The 23,306-nt window shown below is 41.3% G+C and overlaps 1 protein-coding gene across 1 annotated transcript in view; it reads left to right on the top strand.

The window, feature by feature from the left end:
• Positions 1-23,306, top strand: part of ADGRA3 (adhesion G protein-coupled receptor A3) — a 61,122-nt gene that overhangs the window by 22,377 nt on the left and 15,439 nt on the right. The window contains exons 4-10 of the mRNA XM_060777882.2: positions 1,203-1,274; positions 8,941-9,012; positions 9,471-9,631; positions 10,215-10,428; positions 11,371-11,535; positions 19,502-19,703; positions 21,381-21,530. Of these exons, the coding sequence (XP_060633865.2) occupies positions 1,203-1,274; positions 8,941-9,012; positions 9,471-9,631; positions 10,215-10,428; positions 11,371-11,535; positions 19,502-19,703; positions 21,381-21,530 (1,036 nt within the window). The remainder of the gene's footprint in view (positions 1-1,202; positions 1,275-8,940; positions 9,013-9,470; positions 9,632-10,214; positions 10,429-11,370; positions 11,536-19,501; positions 19,704-21,380; positions 21,531-23,306) is intronic.

Here is a 23,306-nt window from a genome sequence, read left to right as displayed (position 1 = left end):
AGTTTTCTGGGTTGTATGGCCATGTTTCATAACCATTCTCTCCTGACATTTTACCCACTTCTATGGCAGGAATCCTCAGAGGTGATGAGGTCTGCTGGAAACTAGACAAGTGAGGTTTATATATCTGTGCAATGTCCAGGGTTCTTAGTTTCCAACAGATCCCTCGATCTCTGAGGATGCCTTCCATAGATGTGGGCAAAACGTCAGGAGAAATAATGCTTCTGGGACATGGCAACACAGCCCAGAAAACTCACAGCAACCCAAGGTCAACTAATATTAGAGAGTTGCTGTATTAGGCTTAGAAAGAGGACTTAAAAGCTTAAGCAACAAACAAGTAGTGACTTTTTCTGATAATACTGTGCTCCATCTCTCTATTCAAGAAGATTTAATGAAGTAGTCTTTTTAAGACTTTACAACCCATATATAGTAATCAACCCTAACGAGAGTAGGCTCATTGAATTGTTGGGATTTACACAAAATGGCGGGGAGGGGGATGTTATGAGACTATTATGCAATGAAATATGGTACTTTTAACTATTTTTTTATGTTGGTTAGAATTATAACATATGTACTCACCTTACTTGGAGATTAAATTTGATTGCTATTTATTTTGTTTTTTAAATTGGCTTGAATTAAATTACTTTTATCAGTTTATCGATGTGCAGTCTAGTCTGATAACTATTCATAACAGCCAGTATCCTATATCAGCTACTTAGTTAACACATATTTAACTAAGTAACCTCTTCTGGCCTGACCCCCTCAAATCTGGCATAAATGCTCTTTACTTATATTCTGATTATTGCCAAAATGGACTTCTTTCTTCCCATGCAGCAGATAACAATGTCGGTTGGAGGGGAGTTTCAATCATAACAATAGTGTCACACATATGATTAATTAACAATCCTGCATAAGGAACAATTATGAATGCGTAAATCTAGGCAATTGTTTTATATTCATGATCGCTGCTTAGACATGATTGTGATGCCACTACCACAATCATATCTCTACCTCATTTATTAGACATTCTCTGCAATGGGAGAAGAAGGTCCATTCTGTCAGCAGTCAGCACATGGATGAGTAACATTTCCATCAAGTGTGGAAGAAAAAGGGGCCAATAGAAGTTACTTAGTATACTTAACTAAGTGAAGTATGCTAAATATATTGTATGGTGAAGCACTTTTTTTGTTTTTCCTCACTAATAGAGATTTGGCAAACAACCAAATAGGATGCCTGAATGTGGATATGTTTAAAGGACTTGCTAATCTGGTCAGATTGTAAGTATGACTACATTAAAATATAATTCTGGTGTACACCATGAAATTTAAGTGTTTTCTCTTTACTGAATCCTTTTGCTAAGCTATGGGACAGTCTATCGATTAGATTGGATTATCCCAAAGAGAAAAGTTCCACACTATTCATGAAACTAGTATAATCCCACAGTATTTAATTTTATTTTTCAGAAGTGGGAATATTGTAGTTTCTGCTGGGAGAATCTTTAGAAAATATATTAGAACCTGTATTGACAGGGATTGATCTGCCGGCTACAGACTGGTGAGCAGTAAGTACTGCTTGGATGTTTTCCTCAATGGAAAAAGTTGCACTTTTCCAGCATTAGAAGTTAACATTCCAGCTTTCACACGTGTTTGACTATTTATACAGTCACACTTTTCTTTGTAGAGTATAGAAAATTAACCTAGATAGAAAGACATGGACATGGGATAGATAACCACCCATATTAAGAGGCTTGCCAACATGCATGATTTTAAATTTAAGAGATAACAGATAATAGTAACATATCTAGCCATACTGACCCAGAATTGGACTGTTCTTTCTGACATTTTGGAGAATTGTTGGAAATTTTGGAAGTAACTGTATCTGCAAGAACGGTTTAAAAGAGCTCTTGACTTTAGCCCTGATCTCAGTTTCCATTTTCTACATCCAGCTTTATAACTACAGTAGATAGAAGGAGCAAATGGATAAAAGAGAGGTGATATATAAATGAGGGCAAATTCTGCAAGGTTTTTTTTATTCTTGTAACTACTAGCAATAACTAGGGGATTTCCCAGCCCCAGAGAGTTCATTTCTGAACACCCTGACCTAGCTAATTTTCAGTGTTCTTTCTTTATCATTAATGATTTGTTTTCATTTGAGTATCACTGCTTTCTTTATGGCTAAGATTTTACTATATTCAGCCACCTGTTCTACAGGTGGTGGATCTTTTGATATTCTAATTGGGGGGGGGGGGGAGAGATTGATTTGAATGCATTTCTTGATCCTTCCTTCTCCTATTTAAAACATTTTGAGTGCTTTTCATGAACTAATACAAAAAACAATGATATATTATTATGCAATCATTGTGTACGAAATGTTTTCATGATCATAGTTACAATAGTGATTAGTGCAATATGACATAATTGTTGGTATAGCACAAATCATAGGACTTCCGGTTCCGGTTATGGTGGTTGGCAGCAAAAACGCTGCACTGCTCAGCCAAAATTGCAATCTGGGGGAATCCTGAGCCTCCCCCTCGCCTACCATCTTCGAATCGAGGGGAGAGAGGAACCCCAAGCCTCAAGCCCCCGACAGAGGGGTAGAAGGCCGGAAAGGAGCCAGGAAGGCCGGAAAAAAGCAAAAAAGCGGAGAAGCGGAGAGGGAGAAGGAAACACCCGCCGCCATCTTATCGCGGCCTACCTGCATCGCTGCCAGAACCCGGCCTGGCAGGCTGGCCAGACCACCGCCGCCGCTGCTGCTTGGCCCCCGCCGCTGTTGCTTGGCCCCCACTGCCACCGCTGGTAAGGAGACCATCGTGGGGCTACCGGGCCGTCGGGTCGCCGCCGTTGCCGGCCGTTAAAGGAGGGATGCCTGGCTGCCGCTAGGCCGCCATCCACCGCGACCGAGTGCTGCCGGGCCGGAAGGGGAGGCCGAGTGCTGCCTGGCCTCCTCCGTCAGTCCGCTGGGCCGCCAAACCACCGCCGCCGCCGCCGGCCGCTGGGTGGAGAAGCCGGATGCAGGGCCGCCGCCGCTGAGCCGCCGCCGCCGGACCGCTGCACCGCCGGCCGCTGGGTGGGGAGGCCGGGCGCTCCCTGGCCTCCGCAGCCGCTGCCGGTGGGAAATCGCCGTCGCTGGGCCGCTGCTGGGCTGGGAAGCTGTTCCACCTTCGGGCGAGTCCGCCCCTGCCTTCCATCTTCAGGCGAGTCCGCCCCTTCCTTCCATCTTCAGGCAAGTCCGCCCCGCCGACATAGAGGCCAGGATCCTGGAGGAGCTGCCCCGGAGAAGATCACCGTGTGCTGGGCTGCTGGGCTGTTCCACCTTCGGGCGAGTCCGCCCCCCGCCTTCCATCTTCAGGCGAGTTTTCCATCGTTCGGGCGAATCCGCCCCACCTTTCCATCTTTGGGCGAGTCCGCCCTGCCGGCACAGAGGCCGGGATCCTGGGGAGCCGCCCCGGAAGAGATCATCGTGTGTTGCCTGGCCTCATCGTGACTCTTACAGGGGCCCGACCTTTGTGTAGAACCGACCTTCGTGTAGACCGCTGTGTGGACCTTTCTGCTGGCCATTCATTGTAGATTCTTGTGTAGACCTGTAAGCTGGCCTTCTCACTGTTACGCATTGAGCAAGAGTGTGACTGACCATCTGTGCTGCCCCACCCCCGAGTTATCAACTCCGGAAGCCCATCCGCTGGCTTACAAACCGTCTAGAGACTCTGGGGTCATAGCAATATTTAGTTAACTACCACCATTACCACCCCATAAGGGGGAGTCGTATAATACCAACTAGTACATTCCTGGTAGTCATCTGCTGTCATCTGTCGACATTGTAACAAGAACAGAATAGAGCATTTAGGCGCCTGCCATCTGCTGCTAGATTGCACCAGCACTTACGCCCCTTCCCTGTCCCTCTGTGCCGCACTTTATTATCGCTAAGTAGAGCACTTTAGACCTAGCACTTTATTAATGTGCCTTTATGAATGTGTGTTGCTGCTAACTAATTACGATCATTACGATCACTGACGAACTGCTCCTAAAATCTATGCACTTTAAGAACTGTTCCATTGTAGTAGTCGGAACATCGACTACCATCTGTATTGCTGCTACCCATGTGGTCCCCTGCCCCCCTTTGTGTATTGTTCCTGTTGCTTTGTTGTAGCAGAGGGGGCAGAAGAGGAGGTGTTCTGGAGCCTGTGATTGAAGATGTGGTGGGGAGGGGGGAGGAGGGGGAGAGGGGATGCTGGCAAGAACCTATAAACCTAACAACAAGCGTAGGAGAAAGTAATCTTATGGCTCGGAACTGCGGCATGGAGGGGGGGAGGTGTTCCACTAGCCGAGGGGCCCCCATAGAGGTCGTGGTGGGAAGGAGGACATGCGGGAGAAGGAGACCTCGAATTCGGCCTAATTCGGACCGCTTATCTAAATTAATTATTCCCAATCGGTCTCCTAAGGTAAATTGGTGTAACCAGGTGAGCGGGCCCTCTGGCTTGAAGGTGGTGTTGTTGAACGCCAGATCTGTCAACGGAAAAACAACCTGGATCCAGGATTTAATCCTGGAGGAGCGGGCAGATCTGGCGTGCATCACGGAGACCTGGCTGGATGAAGCGGGGGGCGTAAAACTCTCCCAGCTTTGTCCTCCAGGTTTCTCCGTGCAACACCAACCAAGAGCCGGAGGACGGGGAGGCGGTGTTGCAGTGGTCTATAGAGATTCCATCCATCTAACCAGGAGCCCCATCCCGCAGACCACAAATTTTGAATGTGTCCACCTGAGGGTGGGTGACCGGGACAGAATAGGGATTCTGCTAGTGTACCGTCCACCTCGCTGCACCACAGTCTCCCTACCTGAGCTAGCGGGGGTGGTCTCGAGCCTGGCGGTGGAGTCCCAACGGCTTCTTGTGCTGGGGGACTTCAACATCCACGCCGAGGCAACCCTCACAGGTGCGGCTCAGGACTTCATGTCCGCCATGGCAACCATGGGGCTGTCCCAACGAATAACTGGCCCCACCCACTGTGCTGGACACACATTGGACTTGGTTTTCTGCCAGGGATGGGAGCAGGGTGGCGGTGTGGAGGAGCTGTCTATCTCTCCGTTGCCATGGACCGACCACTTCCTGATTAGATTTAGGCTCACTGCGCCCCCTAACCTCCGCAAGGGTGGAGGACCCATTAAGATGGTCCGCCCCAGGAGGCTAATGGATCCGAATGGATTCCTGACGGCTCTTGGGGAGTTTCCCGCCACCGCGGTTGGTGATCATGTCGAGACCTTGGTCGCTCTCTGGAATGGGGAGATGACCAGGGCTATTGACAAGATCGCTCCGGAACGTCCCCTCTCAAGTAACCGAGCTAAACCAGCCCCTTGGTTCACTGAGGAGCTGGCAGCGATGAAGCGAAGGAAGAGGGTTCTAGAGAGCGTGTGGCGCTCGGACCCAAGCGAGCCAAACCGAACACTGTTTGTGTCCTTTTTAAGGGCATATGCCGCGGCAATAAAAGCCGCAAAGAAAACTTTCTTTGCGGCCACTATTGCGTCTGCAAAAAATCGTCCGGCGGAGTTGTTTCGGATTGTCAGAGGTCTTTTAACTCCCCCTATTTCAGGTGGGAGCCCTGACAATCCGGCAACGCGCTGTGAAGCGTTTGCTCGGTTCTTTGCAGACAAAGTCGCTTTGATCCGCTCTGGGCTGGACGCCACGTTAAATGCAGTCTCTGTGGATGTGACACAAGCACCTGCTTGTCCGATTTTGTTGGATTCTTTTCAGTTTGTGAAACCCGAGGATGTGGACAAGATACTTGGAGGAATGAGACCCACCACGTCCATCCTAGACCCCTGCCCATCCTGGCTTCTGAAGGAGGCCAGAGGGGGATTGGCCGAGTGGGTAACGGTGGTGGTTAATGCCTCCCTTCGGGAAGGCAAGATTCCAGCGAGCCTAAAACAGGCTGTTATAAAGCCGCTGTTGAAGAAACCATCACTTGACCCCACTAAATTGGACAACTTTCGGCCTGTTTCCAATCTTCCCTTCTTGGGCAAAGTCATGGAAAGCGTGGTGGCCTCACAACTCCAGGTATTCTTGAGAGACACGGATTATCTGGATCCGGCACAGTCTGGTTTCAGACCGGGACATAGTACCGAGACGGTCTTGGTCGCCTTAGTGGATGATCTGCGCCGGGAGCTAGACAGGGGGAGTGTGTCCCTGTTGGTGCTCCTGGACCTCTCAGCGGCCTTCGATACCGTCGACCACGGTATTCTTCTGGGGCGCCTTGCAGAGATGGGTCTTGGGGGTACTGCTCTGCAGTGGCTCCGGTCATTTCTGGAAGGTCGTACCCAGAAGGTGTTATTGGGGGACTCCTGTTCAACGCCACAGCCGTTGACCTGTGGCGTTCCTCAGGGCTCCATCCTGTCCCCCTTGCTGTTTAACATCTACATGAAGCCGCTGGGTGAGATCATCCGGAGTTTCGGGGTGCAGTGTCACCTGTACGCAGATGACGTCCAACTCTGTCACTCCTTCCCACCTGCTACTAAGGAGGCCGTCGAAGTCCTGAACCGGTGCCTGGCCGCTGTAATGGTCTGGATGAGGGCGAACAAACTGAAACTAAATCCAGACAAGACAGAGGTACTCCTGGTCAGTCGCAAGGCCGAACAGGGTATAGGGTTACAGCCTGTGCTGGACGGGGTCGCACTCCCCTTGAAGGCGCAGGTTCGCAGCTTGGGTGTGACCCTGGACTCATCGCTGAGCCTGGAGCCCCAGGTTTCAGCGGTGACCAGGGGAGCATTTGCACAGCTTAGGCTCGTGCGCCAGCTGCGCCCGTATCTTGGGAAGTCTGACTTGGCCACGGTGGTACACGCTTTGGTCACATCCCGCCTCGACTACTGCAACGCTCTCTACGTGGGGCTGCCCTTGAAGACGGCCCGGAAGCTTCAGCTAGTACAACGCGCGGCAGCCATGTTGTTAACAGGAGCAGGACGCAGAGAGCATACAACGCCCCTGCTGTCCCAGCTCCACTGGCTGCCGATCTGCTACCGGGCCCAATTTAAGGTGCTGGTGTTATCCTACAAAGTCCTAAACGGTTCCGGCCCAAAATACCTTGCAGACCGCATCTCGGCCTATGAGCCCACGAGGACCTTGAGATCATCCGGGGAGGCCCTTCTCTCGGTCCCGCCTGCCTCACAGGCACGCCTGGCGGGGACGAGGGAGCGGGCCTTCTCGGTGGTGGCCCCCCGGCTGTGGAACACCCTCCCTACTGAAGTTAGACAGGCGCCCTCCTTGATGGCCTTTCGTAGGGGCCTGAAAACATGGCTCTTCGAGCAGGCCTTCAACTGAGTATCTTGGAACGACACTGGAATGGACTAGGACTATGAAATCGACTATGACCCCAGGTTTTGACGAAGCGGATTTTTAGCATAAGTATATGTTATGTTGTAGCAGTCTGGTTTGTATTGTCGTGATTTACTGTACGCTGTCTTTCTATGTTGCTGTTCACCGCCACGAGTCGCCCTAGGGCTGAGAGTGGCGGTCAATAAATGCAAGAAATAAATAAATAAATAATAATAAATATATGAAAGAAACCGTGGAATGTGTTATGTTAATTTGTAATCTTTCTGTGTTACTAGAATTTGAGCAGTCGCTGACTTTCTAGCATTTCTTGCAACATTGGAGGCGAGAGATAAACAAATAGTTTATTTATTTATTAATGCACTTGTATACCGCTAATATCTCAGCCTAAATCGGCGACTCATTGCGGTTTACAACACTTAAAAAACAACAATATTCAGTTTAAAAGCATAAAACACATATACAATACAAATTATTGGGCCACCAATAATAATCAATGCATCTCGTAACTGGAATCGCAATCCAAATTCATCGTCCATGATTGCCAATCCTTTAGTCATCATAATTCGTAGCAACGGATTAACCGAATGCTTGTTTAAACATCCATGTCTTCAATCTTTTCCGAAACACCATCAGCGAGGGGGCTGATCTTACCTCTATGGGGAGGGTGTTCCAAAGCCGAGGGGCCACCACAGAATATATATCATTTTGTTGAAAATTCCCAACAATTTAGATTTTATCCATAATCATTGAAGTGACTGCAGCTGTCCAGATGTTCATATTTTGCCAGTTCTTTTTTCTGAATAAGGCCTACAGCACGTGGTGGAAGTCTCCCAATCTTCTGCTTAGTCTTCAAGATCAGACAGGATTGGTGCCTTTAGTATCAAGGCACCAGATCTTATCTGATCTTGGAAGCTACGCAGAGACAATGTGGTTAATACTTGGATGAGAAACAGCCAATGAATCCCAGGTGCTAAAAGTCATGTTTTAGAGCAGGTGTTCTAAAGCTGTGCTTCACAGAGCCCTTAGGGCTCCACAGATTATAGTTAGGGGCTCCGCAACACCATTCTTTTTCCCACTTCCTCATCTTTCCTCCTCCTGAGAAATGCAGGGACATTAAAGTTTTGGAGGTGCGTTAGTTGTGCTTTTTTTGCATGGTAGAAGAGGGTTGGACTGGATGGCCCCCGGGGTCTTCCACTGAAATACTGTTAAATTTTTGTTGATCAAAATTGTTCTTCATTCTAAATATTGTATTGTTCTTTCTTTCCTTTTTTTGCACTGTGTGAATTACTTCACACACTCTCCATCCATCTGCCACTGGCCCGGCCCATGCTCAGTATATATACATTATATATACTATAATATATAAAAATTTCTTGGGGCTCTAAAATAAACTTTTGCTTTATAAAGGGCACTGTGGCTAAAAAAGTTTGAGAATCCCTGTTTTAGAGAGAGGACCTGGAAAAACAAATTCTTAGTATTACCTCCCTGCTGATAGTTGAACCAGAAAGCGAAATTGAAAGGAACCAAATGAAGTGTCAGTGATATTGAACTGGACCACTCCACAATATACTATTTTCTACAGGCCCAGTGACAAATATGTTTATCTAATACAAACATATTTTTTCTAGAAATCTTTCAGGAAATCTGTTTTCATCACTTGCACAAGGAACATTTGATCATCTTACTTCACTGAAGTCACTGTAAGTTTCAATCTGTGAGTGTTGCATGTTTGTAAGCCTTAGTAGACTTCCTGCAAAAATTGAGTGCAGAACATTAAACTGAATTTCATCTCATATTATTTGAAGTCAGTATTGCAGTGGACTTATTAACTTCATTTTATTAAAAATTGTCTGTCTCCATCTAAAATTATATACTGCCATCACAGATAATGATTTTAGTATATGTTAGCTTCAGGCATAATTAGCCACTTGCCTCATTACCTATGACAAAAAATACCTCCAAGTAACCAGATATAGATGTTGGAGATAAATACTGGTTGGTTTTTTGTTTGGGCTATTGTATAACATTTCATATTTTTTTTAAGATATGAATGAACAAATAGACATAATAAAATGCTTTTATGTTTGTTATTATGTAGTTGAGTATACGCTTTTCCTCTTCATATCAAAAACATATGTCTGTTTTTTGTATGTTCCAGAGAATTCCAGACTGATTACCTGCTATGTGATTGTAACATGTTGTGGATGCAGCAGTGGGTGCAAGAAAGAAATATAACTGTTCGTGACACCAGATGTGCTTACCCAAAATCGTTGCAGGCCCAACCCATTTTGGGTGTTAAACAGGGGCTTCTAACATGTGGTATGAAGAGTGTTACAAATGAAATAATGCGGAATCTGTATAATACGTATTTTTGTTTGTTGTCAAAGCACATCTTTTTCTTTTATTTTCCTCTTAATTTCGTTTATTTGCATCTCTTTTCACTGTTGTTGAGCCATTTAAACTGGTCTTGATGGACAAAATCTTGAAGAGGTGTAATTTGTCTTGGATACATGCTTATATGTCACTGAAATATAGAAATACTTAATTGATCCTCGTACCAACTTGAGATGGCAATCATTATCAGATTGGCTACAGTCTAGTATATTATATTCATTGCAGGTTTCCTGAAACATAAGCAAAGCAGGAAGGGGTTGCATACAACAGAATGAGAAGGAGACATGTTTTCTGCCTTCTTGGGGTACTGTGTCAAAGGAAAGTGCTCCTCATTTTGTTTGTTGCAGGATATATAATTTAGCCTGGTAAAGTTAATGCTGTTTCTAATTATTTGACATGGTGGTGTAATAATTTTATGTTTTGCTTTATTTTCACAATCAACAGTATTAATCCTGTAATGGTGTATTTTCCACTTAGTTTATGGTATTTTTGTTTCATTGGAATACAGGTCCGCCTCTAGAGCTACCATCTTTCTACATGACTCCTTCTCATCGTCAGGTTGTGTTTGAAGGAGACAGCCTCCCTTTCCAATGCATGGCTTCATATATTGATCAGGACATGCAGGTTCTGTGGTATCAAGATGGGAAGATAGTTGAAACAGATGAATCCCAGGGTATTTTTATTGAAAAAAGCATGATTCATAACTGCTCACTCATTGCAAGGTGAGAGTTTGGCAAAGGAGTGAGATTTTCTTAGCCATAGCTAAAAAAAAAAAAAAAAATTTCTCTTGTCATGTTCCATTATTATTTAGTGTTTATTTGAATTGTCTTCTCTAAAACACTATTCAGAGACATAATTTTACAAAGTTTCCTTTTATATATTAATTCTGCATGCAAAGCCTCTGTCTTCTAGAGCACTGCTTCTTAAACTATGGCTCCCAACCCCAAATTGGGTTCCCTTAGTTAAATGTTGGTCCCGAAAAAATTGGCAATAGTAAATGGTTTCCGAACATCACCTAGTGGCTTTTTTAGACATTTACACTAATCGGTTGTGCAATGATTACAGTGAACAAAAGATGCTTCAGCTGTACTTCATAAAAGGGAAATCAACCTGTTTAGTGAGCATTGGGAATACTGATTTATTACCAGTCAATGTTTGATTTTTATATCTTATTTTATATACCTGTGTGTCTGTAAAAACAATCTGGACGGGGTCATGAGTGGAAATGTTTACTATTAGTGTCTATTTGTCTGTGTATTTCTGTTTCTGTCTTTTATTGTTGATATGGTAAGTGGACTAATCGATAAACAGATCTACCTGTCTAACACAGAGGTAGATAATTAGTGGGCCAAAGAAAACTAGAACAGTCTTAAATTGAAGCTTAATAGTATTTCAGTAGTGTACACACTGGCATTATTCATTGTGATTGTGTGTGTGTGTGTGTTTTTAAAAAATCTGCAAGAAGTTTTAGTTATTCTTGTTTGGAAATGCGTTATTCCTCCATCTCTGGTAGGCTGACAGTCTAATTAATAAGTAGTTTCCAATTTCCTTTTAAATATCTAAGAGACATTTCTAACATATGTACAGAAGCTAAGTTAATTGTCTTTCTGTACAGAATTAGCTTTATGTGACTTTGAATGCTGTCCTTGCCTTTTGTCTCTTAGTGCCCTGACCATCTCAAATATTCAGGCTGGATCTACTGGAAACTGGGGGTGTCATGTGCATACCAGACGGGGGAACAATTCAAGGACCGTTGACATTGTGGTATTGAACAGCTCAGCACAGTACTGCCCGCCGGAAAGGGTTGTCAACAATAAAGGCGACTTCAGGTTGGTGTTGACAGCTTTGAAAGGGGATACATTGAGTGTTCTTATAGACTGCCTTTGAGCTCAAGAGTTTCCTGATTCTTTCCAGCTCCGCGATAGTAAATAATGGGGCATTGTAGCGCTCAGTGGTGTTAGATAAGAAATGCGGAGCCAAAATCTTATTCAACCTGCTTGTTAGTAGAAAACTGAAAGATACTTTCATGTTATTCATATTAACAGTATAAATTGAAGTTCTAAATACCTCTTAAGAGCAACTTAAAATGTGTCTGCAATTTAATATAGTTGTATTGATGCACAGTATGTTCCTTTGATCTCAGTTAATTGAAATTTCTAATTTGATTTAATGACACAACATTTGGAAATGTTATTTGTCAGTACTGTTTGTATATACAGTTTGCTAGTACGCCCATTTTTATGAAACAGTTAGTAAGCCCAGTAGACATGTCAACACACTCTAAATTTAAGGAGATTACTTGCTGTTGGAAAATTGTACACACTCATCTTCTTTTGGTACTTATTTCTTTTTTCACCTTTATCCATTTTGATTTCTTTTGCTGCTGGTAACTGTAACAACACATTGCCTCTGGAGGCGCCAGCTATAGCAATTAGATCCTCTCTGTGGAAGGTAACTCTTTTAAAAAATGTATGTGTGTTGCACTCTTCAGCAGTATTATGAAGTGTAGTAATATATCAGCCATGTACATATGACAGTCATCTGTTTTTATTGATGCTTGTTCACATTTTGCACCACAACTTTATGTGCGTATATACATACAGAACATCACTTCTGGTTTACTTTACTCATGATTCCCTGCATGGATATAACTTCAGCGTGGGTAAACTGCATGCCATAATGTGTGAAATATAGATTACATTCAGTGAAATCTATTGACTTAATTATTAAGGTTCAGTGACACAGCCTTATACCTAGGGCCAAACAAATTCCTAGTTCGCATCTATTAGCATACTGTCCTGCATATTCTTGTATTAATTTTTGTAAGACACTAAGGTTTGAAAAAGGGAGTGAATTTAAAACTGTTTTCCACTGTATACAGTTTTATCCCTGCTTACTTGAGCATTACTTGCTTGAATGACAAAATAAAAGGTTGTCTGTACGATTTATCCCTGTGGGTGACCTTTATACACTCTGTACAGGCTACTATTCTGTCTTCCTCCTTCAGGTATAGCATCATAAATCTTTCTTCAGCTTGAAGATCATTTCAGCAGGAGTTTGAGATACGGAGTGGGGAATTTTTAACTTTCCAGGGGATTGTCTAAGCCCATGTATGTCTAAGTAGTCTTTTGAATCTGAACTATTGATGTCCTGATCCTTTGGTTTCATCCTTTGCCTGATGCATCCTGTTCCATTTGTATGAATTGTTATTTAAAGCTCAGAGATTAAAGAGTATGAAAAATATTTCAGACAATGTTCACAGGGAAACATGCATAGAAATGTAAATGATTTTTTAAATGTGTGAATTGTTCATTTTTGGACTAGCAATTAGCAGTAAAAACAGATGGCAAGAGCTTATTTTTTAGCGTTCCTTATTAAATTAACCTGTCCTGCTCAGTCATGCTTTAGTATAATATGATTTTGCCCCTCTGGAATTGAATGGAAGAAAACAGTTTCTGGAAGCATCATTTCATCAAAAGGTTTGCTAGAGCCGTGATTTCTACAAAAGGTTTCTGTCTGTAGTATAGACAGAGCAATAACAAAGATTTATTTTTCACCTTTTCAGATCATACAGAAATCAGCATTTGATTTGTAAAGGAAATTATTCTGAGCAGATGGCAGTGAATGCACTAAGGAACATTTACCTTTATTGTGCTTGCTCTGGATAGCTAGAGCTTAGCTGGAAGTATCTGTTTTGTTTCATCTTTGAAGCCATTTCACGTAGAAGTAGTAGAATTAAAATGCATCTCTTCGCCAAAGAGAAAAGTAATATATTCATGCAAAAAAAGAAGTACATATGCATTGAATGTACTTCATTTGTTTTACTCTGATTGTCCTTTGTAAAAAGTCTTAACTATTTGCTCAGCAGTATAGTTTTCTACAGTTGCTTATTACATAGCACATCATACACACAGTAGTTATTTATCACCATACCAAAATATAAAATAACAAACCAAGTCTAAACAAAACCTTTAAAATTTGTTTTAGTGTTATTGCTCTTTTAAGATTTTCCTGAAGTAAAGAGACCTTTTATTTTGAAGTCCTTTCTTTATTCCAGCAGTGGGTCACCAGACACTTCCAGGAAGTCTTCATATATCAATATATCTATCTATACGTCAAAGTATATATGTATGTTGGTTTGTCCGTTTGTTCCACTAAAGCTCATACATGGCTCGCCCTTCATTATCCAAATTAAAGTAATGTTTTGGGGGGAGGGAAGGTTGAACTAAAAGAACCACCCCTTTCAGGCCTAGAGCAGTGGATTGGCTGTGACTAGTGAAGGACTGACAATATCAAGTCAACAAAGAAAGATGGCAAAGAGAAGGCATGAGATAAGAAGAAAAAGAAGAGTAAAAATAATATTTGGCTTTCTGTGGTGTCATTGAGAAAAAAAGGCTTGGCTACTGCTAGTGACATGCATTGAGCGAAATGGCGGGAAGGAAAAGAAAGGAAAGGGAGGAGGGAGGGAGGGAAAAGAAAGAAAAAGGGAGCGGAGGATGAGAAAGAAAGGGATGAAAGAAGGAAGGGAAGAGAGAGAGAAAGGGAAGAGAAAGTAAAGAAAGAAGAGGGGTAAGGTGTATGTGTGGGAAAGCAAGGGAGAAAAGAGAAAGTATATGAGAGGAAATGGAGGAATAAAGGAAAGAGCCACAAAGAGAACCTTTCCAGAGTTATCCAGATATTGCCATGGAGACATTGTCAGATAGGTCTACTCAGAGCTGAAGAAGGGAGAAAGTTGGTAAGCTGTGGTCCCAACAACATCCAGGCAACATTGGGTATATATGTTAGTAGGACATAAGGGCAATAATATCCTCTTGTTGTCCTGCCTAGTACTGTATATACTCGAGTATAAGCCTTTTTTAAGCTGAAAAAGCCCCCCTTGGCTTATACTCGTGTGAGGGTCCTGGCGGAAGGTGTGGGGCTGAAAGAAGGGCTTCTTTCATCCCCACGCCTTCCTACCAGGACCCTCACCTCTCTGCACAGCAACCCATTTCTCCGTCCAATCCTCCTCTCTAGCAGAGAGAGCACCTTCCTCTCCTCCTCTCTCAGCACCAGTCTTTCCTACTTTTTCTTATTCATATACACACAGCATTTTCCCCAAAATGTATAGTTAAAATAAACTATGGTGATTATTGAAAGGATACATAAGCACATTTACATTGAAGAAGGTTAGAATAATGGTTTAGAGTTGGACAGTCTTATCTTAAATTACAGTTTTATGTAAATATTCAAAACATTTAACCTATTATTATCATTAATAATAATAATAATAATAATAATAATCTTTATTTATACCCTGCCACCATCTCTCCCAATGGGAACTCGGGGCAACTTACATGAGACCAAGCCCCAACAACAGATTACAGCCAAATAAAACCAAAAACACAAGCTACAAGCAACAACATCATAATTACATAAAACATACAAATACATTAGCAATATAAGATTACAATAAACACAATCACAATGACAGTGGGCGGGCCACATGTGCAGAATAAAATGTTAAAAAGAGATAAAAGGAGGAGCAGGTTATCTGCAAAGGGGAGCTCATAAAAATGGGGCTGTGGAACCAAGCTTTCCCACAAGGAGGGGGACGTCTACTCCAGTGACAGAAACATTGAGGGGAGCAGTAGTGTAAAGTTGTGTACCTACTCACCCAAGGCGCAGCAAAAGAGCCAGGTTTTAATGTTTTTTTTAAAGGTTTCTAGGGTAGGGGCTTTCCTTATCTCTCCGGGTAATGAGTTCCAGAGTCGGGGGGCCTCAGAGGAGAAGGCTCTCTCCCTTGTGCCCACAAGACGAGCTTGTACCTACTGATGCCTCAATTAATGTAATTTTATTGGTATCTATTTATATTTTGAAATTTACCAGTAGCTACAGAATTTCTCACCCTTGGCTTATATTCGAGTCAATAAATTTTAGGGGTAAAATTAGGTGCCTTGGCTTTTATTCAGGTCGGCTTATACTCGAGTATATGTGGTAATAGGTATTTAGCATTACACATCCTCTGATTGGTTCCACTCCACCTATTGTTGTTAAGTAGGTACTGGTAAATTTGTGCTCTCTACATTTGCATAATGCCATTTAAAACCATGTTTTGCTTTTGTTGATGGTGGTAGTTGCTGTCAAGTCTGAGTTACAGTGATTCTATGCATTAGAGACCTCCAGGTTAACCTGTACTGCTCGGGTCTTGCAAGTTCAGAGCCATGGCTTCCTTGTTTGATTCTGTCCACCTGTAATCCTCCTTATCCTACTGTTTTTTTTCTTAGCAAGCATTGTTGGCTTTTCTAATGAGCCCTTACTATTATCTTCTGGCGAACAACTTATTTGGTTGATGGGAATATCTGACTAATCTATAGGACAGAATATATAGGATATATTCAGCTGTTCCTGTGAAATGTCTTGTCCTGTGAGATCGACTATTTTGCTCCCTCCAGAATGTCTCTTAAGAAAAGTGTGATATTCTGGCAGGCCTTCTGTCGACTTGGTGTTTGCCTGATTCCCTGATGATGTTTGTTTTTTTAAAATACATTTTCTGTTGCCTTCTGTCATTTGCTGTGTGTTAAATATTTTTTAAATATTTTTATTTATTGTGCAGTGGCATACACCACATTGAGTGCTTCCATTCCAGGAAGTAGGGCAGGAACCCAATGTTTTTAATAAATAACCCTGCAGTGAATGTTATATGCTATATTTTTACACTGTTTTTGATGTATTGCCCATCAGTTTGATTGGATGACTGCTAAATTACAGTGTTACTAAAATAAACAAACACTTCAGTGAGTTCATTTTTGCCATTTGTCTTTGATGATGATAAATGGAATCTTTTTTGAGTATTCCAAAGTCAACTTAAAATACATAAGACATATATTTAATGAGGCGATTAAAGTGGCTGTTTAAATAATTGGCAGGTTACAACAGAACAAGATAGAACTTGCTGTAAGCCTGAGAACAGCCGTTAACAACTAAAGTCAGATTTCTGTCAAATTCTGAAGTGATTGGAAAAATTACCAACATGTTTCATATTACTATAATTATTACAGCTCCATCTTAAGGAATCTTGGATCTTGTAATTGGAACTCTCTGCTTGAGAGCTGTATTTCAATCCTATACTGCAATTCCCAAGGTGCCCAGAGAACAGAGACATGGAGGATTTTCAACTTAATTCCGTAATGCATATAGGCACTTAGTTTCAACTTTTCTCTGTATAACTTTTATGGAGAGTATATTGGAACATGTTCATCCAGTATTTTAGCTAAAACCTACATATTGTTTTCTGTGTAACTCCTTTTATGGCTGTAAGCCTCCAGTAATTGTTACATCCTTTTGGGTATAAACAACTATATATTTATTCCACCAGGACACCTTGGTTCATAATTACCAAAGTAATAGTTTTGGTTGAAAAATAAATTATAGCCTCCTTAAGTCTCGTAAATGGAGCAGAGATGCAACTCGTGACTCTCCAAAGTCAGTACAATCCTATGCATGTTTGTTCAAAGGTAAATTGCACACAGTTCAATGGGATTTACTTTCACACTAATACATGCAGATAGAATTACTGGCTTGGATTTTTAAAGGCTCCATTTTAGATGCCTCATCCTGCTTCCTAGCTTTATTAGTACATTTTTCTTGGTCCCAATACTCTTATGTGTATTAAAACAAAAATAAGGGGAGGGAAATGGAGATTTCAGGGGGGGAAATTTAATTAAGTTTCTGTGTTATAGCATTGAGAGAATAAAATATTTTCTACTGAATTTTAGAGCTTTTTAACATAATCCCATGGATATTGTTTGTCCTGATTTTGTGAGAAGTTACGAGGGTTTGATACTTTATTTGATAAGTGGAATTATCATTCTGACTTGAATTACAATGCTGACTCATATCATGTTTATTAAATTATGGAATGAGTGAGAGATGAATAGGAGAAAACCTTTTCTGAACATCAAAAGCAATATTTTAATATACCTTCTTATTTTCAAGGACATAAGGCAAACTTTATGTGTTACTTGTTGCAATCTTTTTATACTTACTTAGGCAATCCCTTGCTTTCCGAGGATGATTGTCTTCCAATATTCTTGTGGGTCTGTATGTGGCTGTGGAGCCCTATTCTTGCTCTGCATCTTCTTCCGCAGTGAGGGCATTGGTTTCCAGGTGGAAGGCGGTCACGGTCGGGGTTGGCTTGACACGCCTTCCTCTTGGCACATTTCTCTTTTTCACCCTCCACTCGTGCCTCCTCAAATTCTGCAGCACTGCTGGTCACAGCTGACCTCCAGCTGGAGCGGTCAAGGGCCAGGGCTTCCCAGTTCTCACAGTCTATGCCAGAGTTTTTAAGGTTGGCTTTGAGGCCATCTTTAAATCTCTTTTCCTGTCCTCCAACATTCCGTTTTCCGTTCTTGAGTTCGGAGTAGAGCAGCTGCTTTGGGAGACGGTGGTCGGGCATCCGGACAACATGGCCAGTCCAGTGGAGTTGGTGGCGGAGGACCATCGCTTCAATGCTGGTGGTCTTTGCTTCTTCCAGCAAGCTGACGTTTGTCCGCTTGTCTTCCCAAGAGATTTGCAGGATTTTCCGGAGGCAGCGCTGATAGAATCGTTCCAGGAGTTGCATGTGACGTCTGTAGACAGTCCACATCTCACAGGCATAGAGCAGGGTTGGGAGAACAATAGCTTTATAAACAAGCACCTTGGTATCCCTAATCTTTTCATACTGTAGTTGTGGTACCATATATTGATATTTTTTTTTCCAAAAAGCCAATTTCACTTAAAATCAAGTGTTGTGGATGTGGTCCAGTATAATCACCTTTTCCCACTGCTCCTGTAGTTACCAGAAAATCTTCCTAAATAACACCCAAAAAAAGTCCCAAGTTTTAAGTAATTGGTATTTTTAAAAAGTGAATTGCATGCCTCAACTCCTCTGAACAGTATCTTGTAGGTTAGGGCTTCTTAAACTTTTTCCATCCCTTCCTGCCTGAGAAATGTTTATGTGGTCTCGTGTATTTAGGTATAGAAAATAGGTATAAAAACAAATCATTTACTGACAGTAAAACAGCATATGCAAATATTGCTAAACAGGCTGGTTTTCTCTTTTGTGGAGTACAACGGATGCATTTTCTACAGAATCAACTATGAACACTGCATATTGCTGCTAATAGGTTCATGTAAATTGGTGGCATTCAGAAACTTTTTACTGTTGCCAGATTTTATTACCCCAATATTTAATTAAGGGGACTCCATTTGGGGTCAAGACCTCCGGTGCTTTAGATCATTTAAATAATGAAAAATGTTGTTCCAAGTCTCCATTTTTGTTTTGTTTTTTTGTTTTTTTGCTGGATTCTACTACCACAGATGCATTTCCATCCAGACTAGGGAGTCTCCTTTGTTGCTGCCAGTTGCTTACCTTGATGTTAGGAGATTAGTTGCCAGGTATTCCATGTTAGTCATAATTTTTCAGGAGAAAAAGGTTAACTTGAAATTGTGAGCAATAAACATTGGTGAAAGTAGAACCCTTCTCAAGGATTGCTTTTTTTGTTTGTTTATTTATTTTAAAAAAACTAGAATTGCCAAATTGTAGAAGTGTTTTAACAGTAGGATGCTGAAATGAGGACATTATAACATTTAATATCACAGAGCCCAATGGTACTCAGGACGGTCCAGTGTCATCTTTTTATATTTCATAGACATGTAGATTAGATTGTAGTTTTTGTTGAGTAGTTCTTAGGTCTTTTGCTAGTATTTTTGTGATAGCTGTGTACATTTCTCTGATTTATTTTATTCTATTTTAATTGTTTGCCTTCTACTCTTTAGGTGGCCCCGAACATTGGCAGGCATTACTGCGTACTTGCTGTGCACTCGTTACTCAGCTGGCAGTGGAATATATCCTGGCAACTCTCAGGATGAGAAGAGAGCTTGGCGCCGATGTGATAGGGGAGGATTCTGGGCTGAAGAGGATTATTCTCGTTGCCAATATGCAAATGATGCCACTCGAGTCCTGTATATGTTTAATCAGGTTATCCATGCTTTCCCTCTGTTTTGTAGAATTGTTTACAAATAAACTCTGGATGATTTTTCAGGCAAACTTCGTGAAGAATGTATAGAGGTTTTGAGGGGACACAAATTGCCCTTTGTTATAAGAAGGAGATACCTGCAAAAGCCAGCTGTACATGCAGTTAAAGAGAGTTTTACTTGGATGACAGTATGGCTAGAATAAGGCACATCCTCTTGATAACTAAGTTCTTCTTGTATTGAAAGAATCCTCAGTCCGCTAAGAAAATAGCTTGTTAGATACTTTTTTGTTTGGTGTTGCTCAACAAATATTAATATGGCAGTAGGATGGAATTAATAGTGAAGATATGCAGAAATGACATACATTAGAGTTCTACTGATTTTGCTATGCCTAGTTGCAACAGGAAGACAATCGTGATTTTAGTGTTTGACTATGACTCTGGAGAACAATGCTCAAATTCTCGCTTAGTCATTAAACCTACTGGTGACACTGAGCATCCTTAGAGGAAGGAAATGGCAAATCGTTTCTGAACAAATATTTTCAAGAAATCCCTGTGATAGATTCACCTTAAGATTGTCCTGGATCGGAAATGTCTTAAGGGCATATAACAACAGCAGCAAAGTAAGACAGAATAAGCACATGTTGATAATTATATGAGCATTGGTTTTTGAATACTAAAAGTGATGCTAGTGGATAGATTAGTAGGTGCTAGTGGCTTATTGAATGACTTAGCAAAGTAATTTCCTCATAACATAGAAGCTTCCATCTTTGTGCAGATATTGTTCAGCAAACATAGCCAGTTCATTGTTTACTCCTCATACTGTAGGGTCAACTTTATATGTATGTATTTAGTGTATACATTTAGTAAATATTTGTTCATCACAGTCTTCAGAGTGATTTAAAGAGTTTTTTAAAAATACGAGGTACTTCACCAAGATATGAAAACTTAAAACCAATTGAGCCAACTTTTATGTTATTCGAATATGATGGGGATAGATACTGCTAATGGAACATGATAATAGCATTTGCTCTTTCTCCTACTTCCTACTACAGGACATTTGGTATTAGCTAACAATGTGATGAAGGACCCCTTTCTGAGATTTTAAAAAATTAAAATATATATTCTTGTATAAGGTCAACTTATTGTATAAATTGAGGGCAAGTTTTGGGGCCAAAATTTCAGATCTTGACTTGACCCATGGATAAGTCAAGGATCATTCTGCAGAAGAAAATGCTAGTGCTACCTCAATGGGCCAGTCACCACTGGCCACCACCATTTTCCCACCTAGGCATGCAAAGAGGACAGAAGTAGTGCCATGGCAGAAAGACTAGGGAGGGACAATGCTTCTTTTAGGTTCTCCAGAGACAGCCTGAGCTCTTGCCTTTTGGTATTCTACCCAGAGAAAGGAACTGTTACTTTTATATATAGGAGTTTCTTACACTGAGTAATGGATAAGTTGACCCAGGGGTTTTGGGGCGATATTTTACTAAACGTTCCAATGTTATGCATGAGTATATACAGCAAATGTAAGGCTTTAAAACAAATACCATGTTTGTACATGACAAAGTAAACCCAACACAATTTGGCATTAACTAATCCATGTCTATATGATTTCACTGTAGTCATAATAAAGCATGCTAACTTTATATAATTTTTACAATGTTGTGTGTTCCATATAGATGCCACTGAATCTCACAAATGCTGTAGCCACAGCTCGACAACTACTAGCTTACACTGTTGAAGCAGCAAACTTTTCTGACAAAATGGATGTAATATTTGTGGCTGAAATGATAGAAAAATTTGGAAGATTTGCTGAGAAATACAAAGAGGTAATTATTTTTAGTTCTAAATATTTTTTAAATGTTTCTGCTGAGGCTAAGCAATGTTATGAGTTTATTTCCAAACAATTTTATTTGAAATTTCTTACAACTTATACTGAACAACTAAATCAGAGAACTCTCATCATAAGTGCTGTAGGCTATATTTCAGAGGAAGGAATTGACAAAACCACCTCTGAGTCTTCGCTGCCTGAGAAAAAACTGGGAAATTAATAGGGTCACTGTAAGTCGGCAAACAACTTGAAGGCACATGCACATAAACATCTCCCTTTGGTGAGAAGCTTTCCATTTCATTCTTGAACTTTGTCTTCCTTTTTAAACATTTGGAGACCGCTGTGCACCAACTAAAGTAAAAAGAGGCTCAGAAATTAAGTTTAAAAGCATCAAAATCATTTTTAAAGTCATGTTGACAAGCTCTATTTTATTGCAATTTTACCAAAAATGTTTATGGAACAGTCTAGATACTTCATTAAGTGTATAATTTAATATGACCTGACATACATGTAGGTCATGGTTTACTAGTAGATTTATAACATCATAATGATGATATTTAACTAATTTTTACTGCTATGATGTATGGGATTCCCGCTAAGATAATCTGAAACTATTCTGGCACAACTATAGCACTGTCAGGCAAGTATTCATGAACATTGTTTGCCATAGTAAAGTCAATGTGATAATAGAAAAAAAGTTTTAATATTGCTTTGTAAATAATGCAGGACAAAGAATTTCACTGCTGAACAGCTCTCACAGTTAGGAAGTTCTTCTTAATGTTCAGGTGGAATCTCCTTTCTTCCTTTCCAGTAGTTTAAAGTCATTGTTCCACGTCTTAGTCTCCAAGGCAGCAGAAAACAAGCTTGCTCCCTCCGCCCTATGTCTTCCCCTTACATATCTATATATGACCATCATGTTTCCTCTCAGGCTTCTCTTCTGCAGGCTAAACATGCCCAGCTCTTTAAACTGCTCCTCATAGGGCTTATTCTCCAGATCCTTGATCATTTTAATCACCCTTCTCTAGATACATTCCAGCTTATCAACATCTCCCTTCAATTGTGGTGCCCAGAATTGGACACAGTATTCCAGGTGTGGTCTGACCAAGGCAGAATAGAGGGGTAGCATGACTTCCCTGGATCTAGACCTATACTCCCAGTTGTGCAGGCCAAAAATCCCATTAGTTTTTTTTAGCTGCCGCATGACATTGTTGGCTCTTTTTTAACTTGTCCACGAGGACTCCCAAAAATGTTTTCACACGTACTGCTATCAAGCCAGGCCTTCCCCAATCTGTATCTTTAATTTCATTTTTTCCTGCCTAAGTGGAGTATCTTGGATTTGTCCCTGTTGAACTTCATATTAACCAATGTGAAAGAAAAAAGGGGATTTGCAGAGCCTGAAAGGCCAACCATTTGGGTCTTACATCAGATTCCATGCTCCTGCTGGACCATGGCATATATTGTAGTTTATTTGCATAGAAATATAAGCAAGAATATTACCTTTAAGAGTTTTCTTCTCACAGTCTATCTTTTAATAACAGGTCCTATCAGAACCAGCATACACACCAGAATATCTTAAATTCTCAAGTCTGTTCTGATATGATTTCAGGAATGTCTGTTCCGGCAATTACTCTTCTAAGGAGGAAATCAAGCTTTTCTAATTCAGATTGAAACAGAGAGACCTGATTACAAATTATTAGGAGAGTTTGATTTCTGTCTCAGATGATAGACATCTGTAACTGAAGAGTTGATTATAAGCTTGAGGACTTCTGTATAT

This window comes from Anolis sagrei, chromosome 5, assembly GCF_037176765.1.
Source record: "Anolis sagrei isolate rAnoSag1 chromosome 5, rAnoSag1.mat, whole genome shotgun sequence".
NCBI classification, from domain to species: domain Eukaryota; kingdom Metazoa; phylum Chordata; class Lepidosauria; order Squamata; family Dactyloidae; genus Anolis; species Anolis sagrei.
The sequence above is the reverse complement of the archived record's forward strand: the minus strand, read 5'-3'. Positions and strand labels throughout refer to the sequence as shown.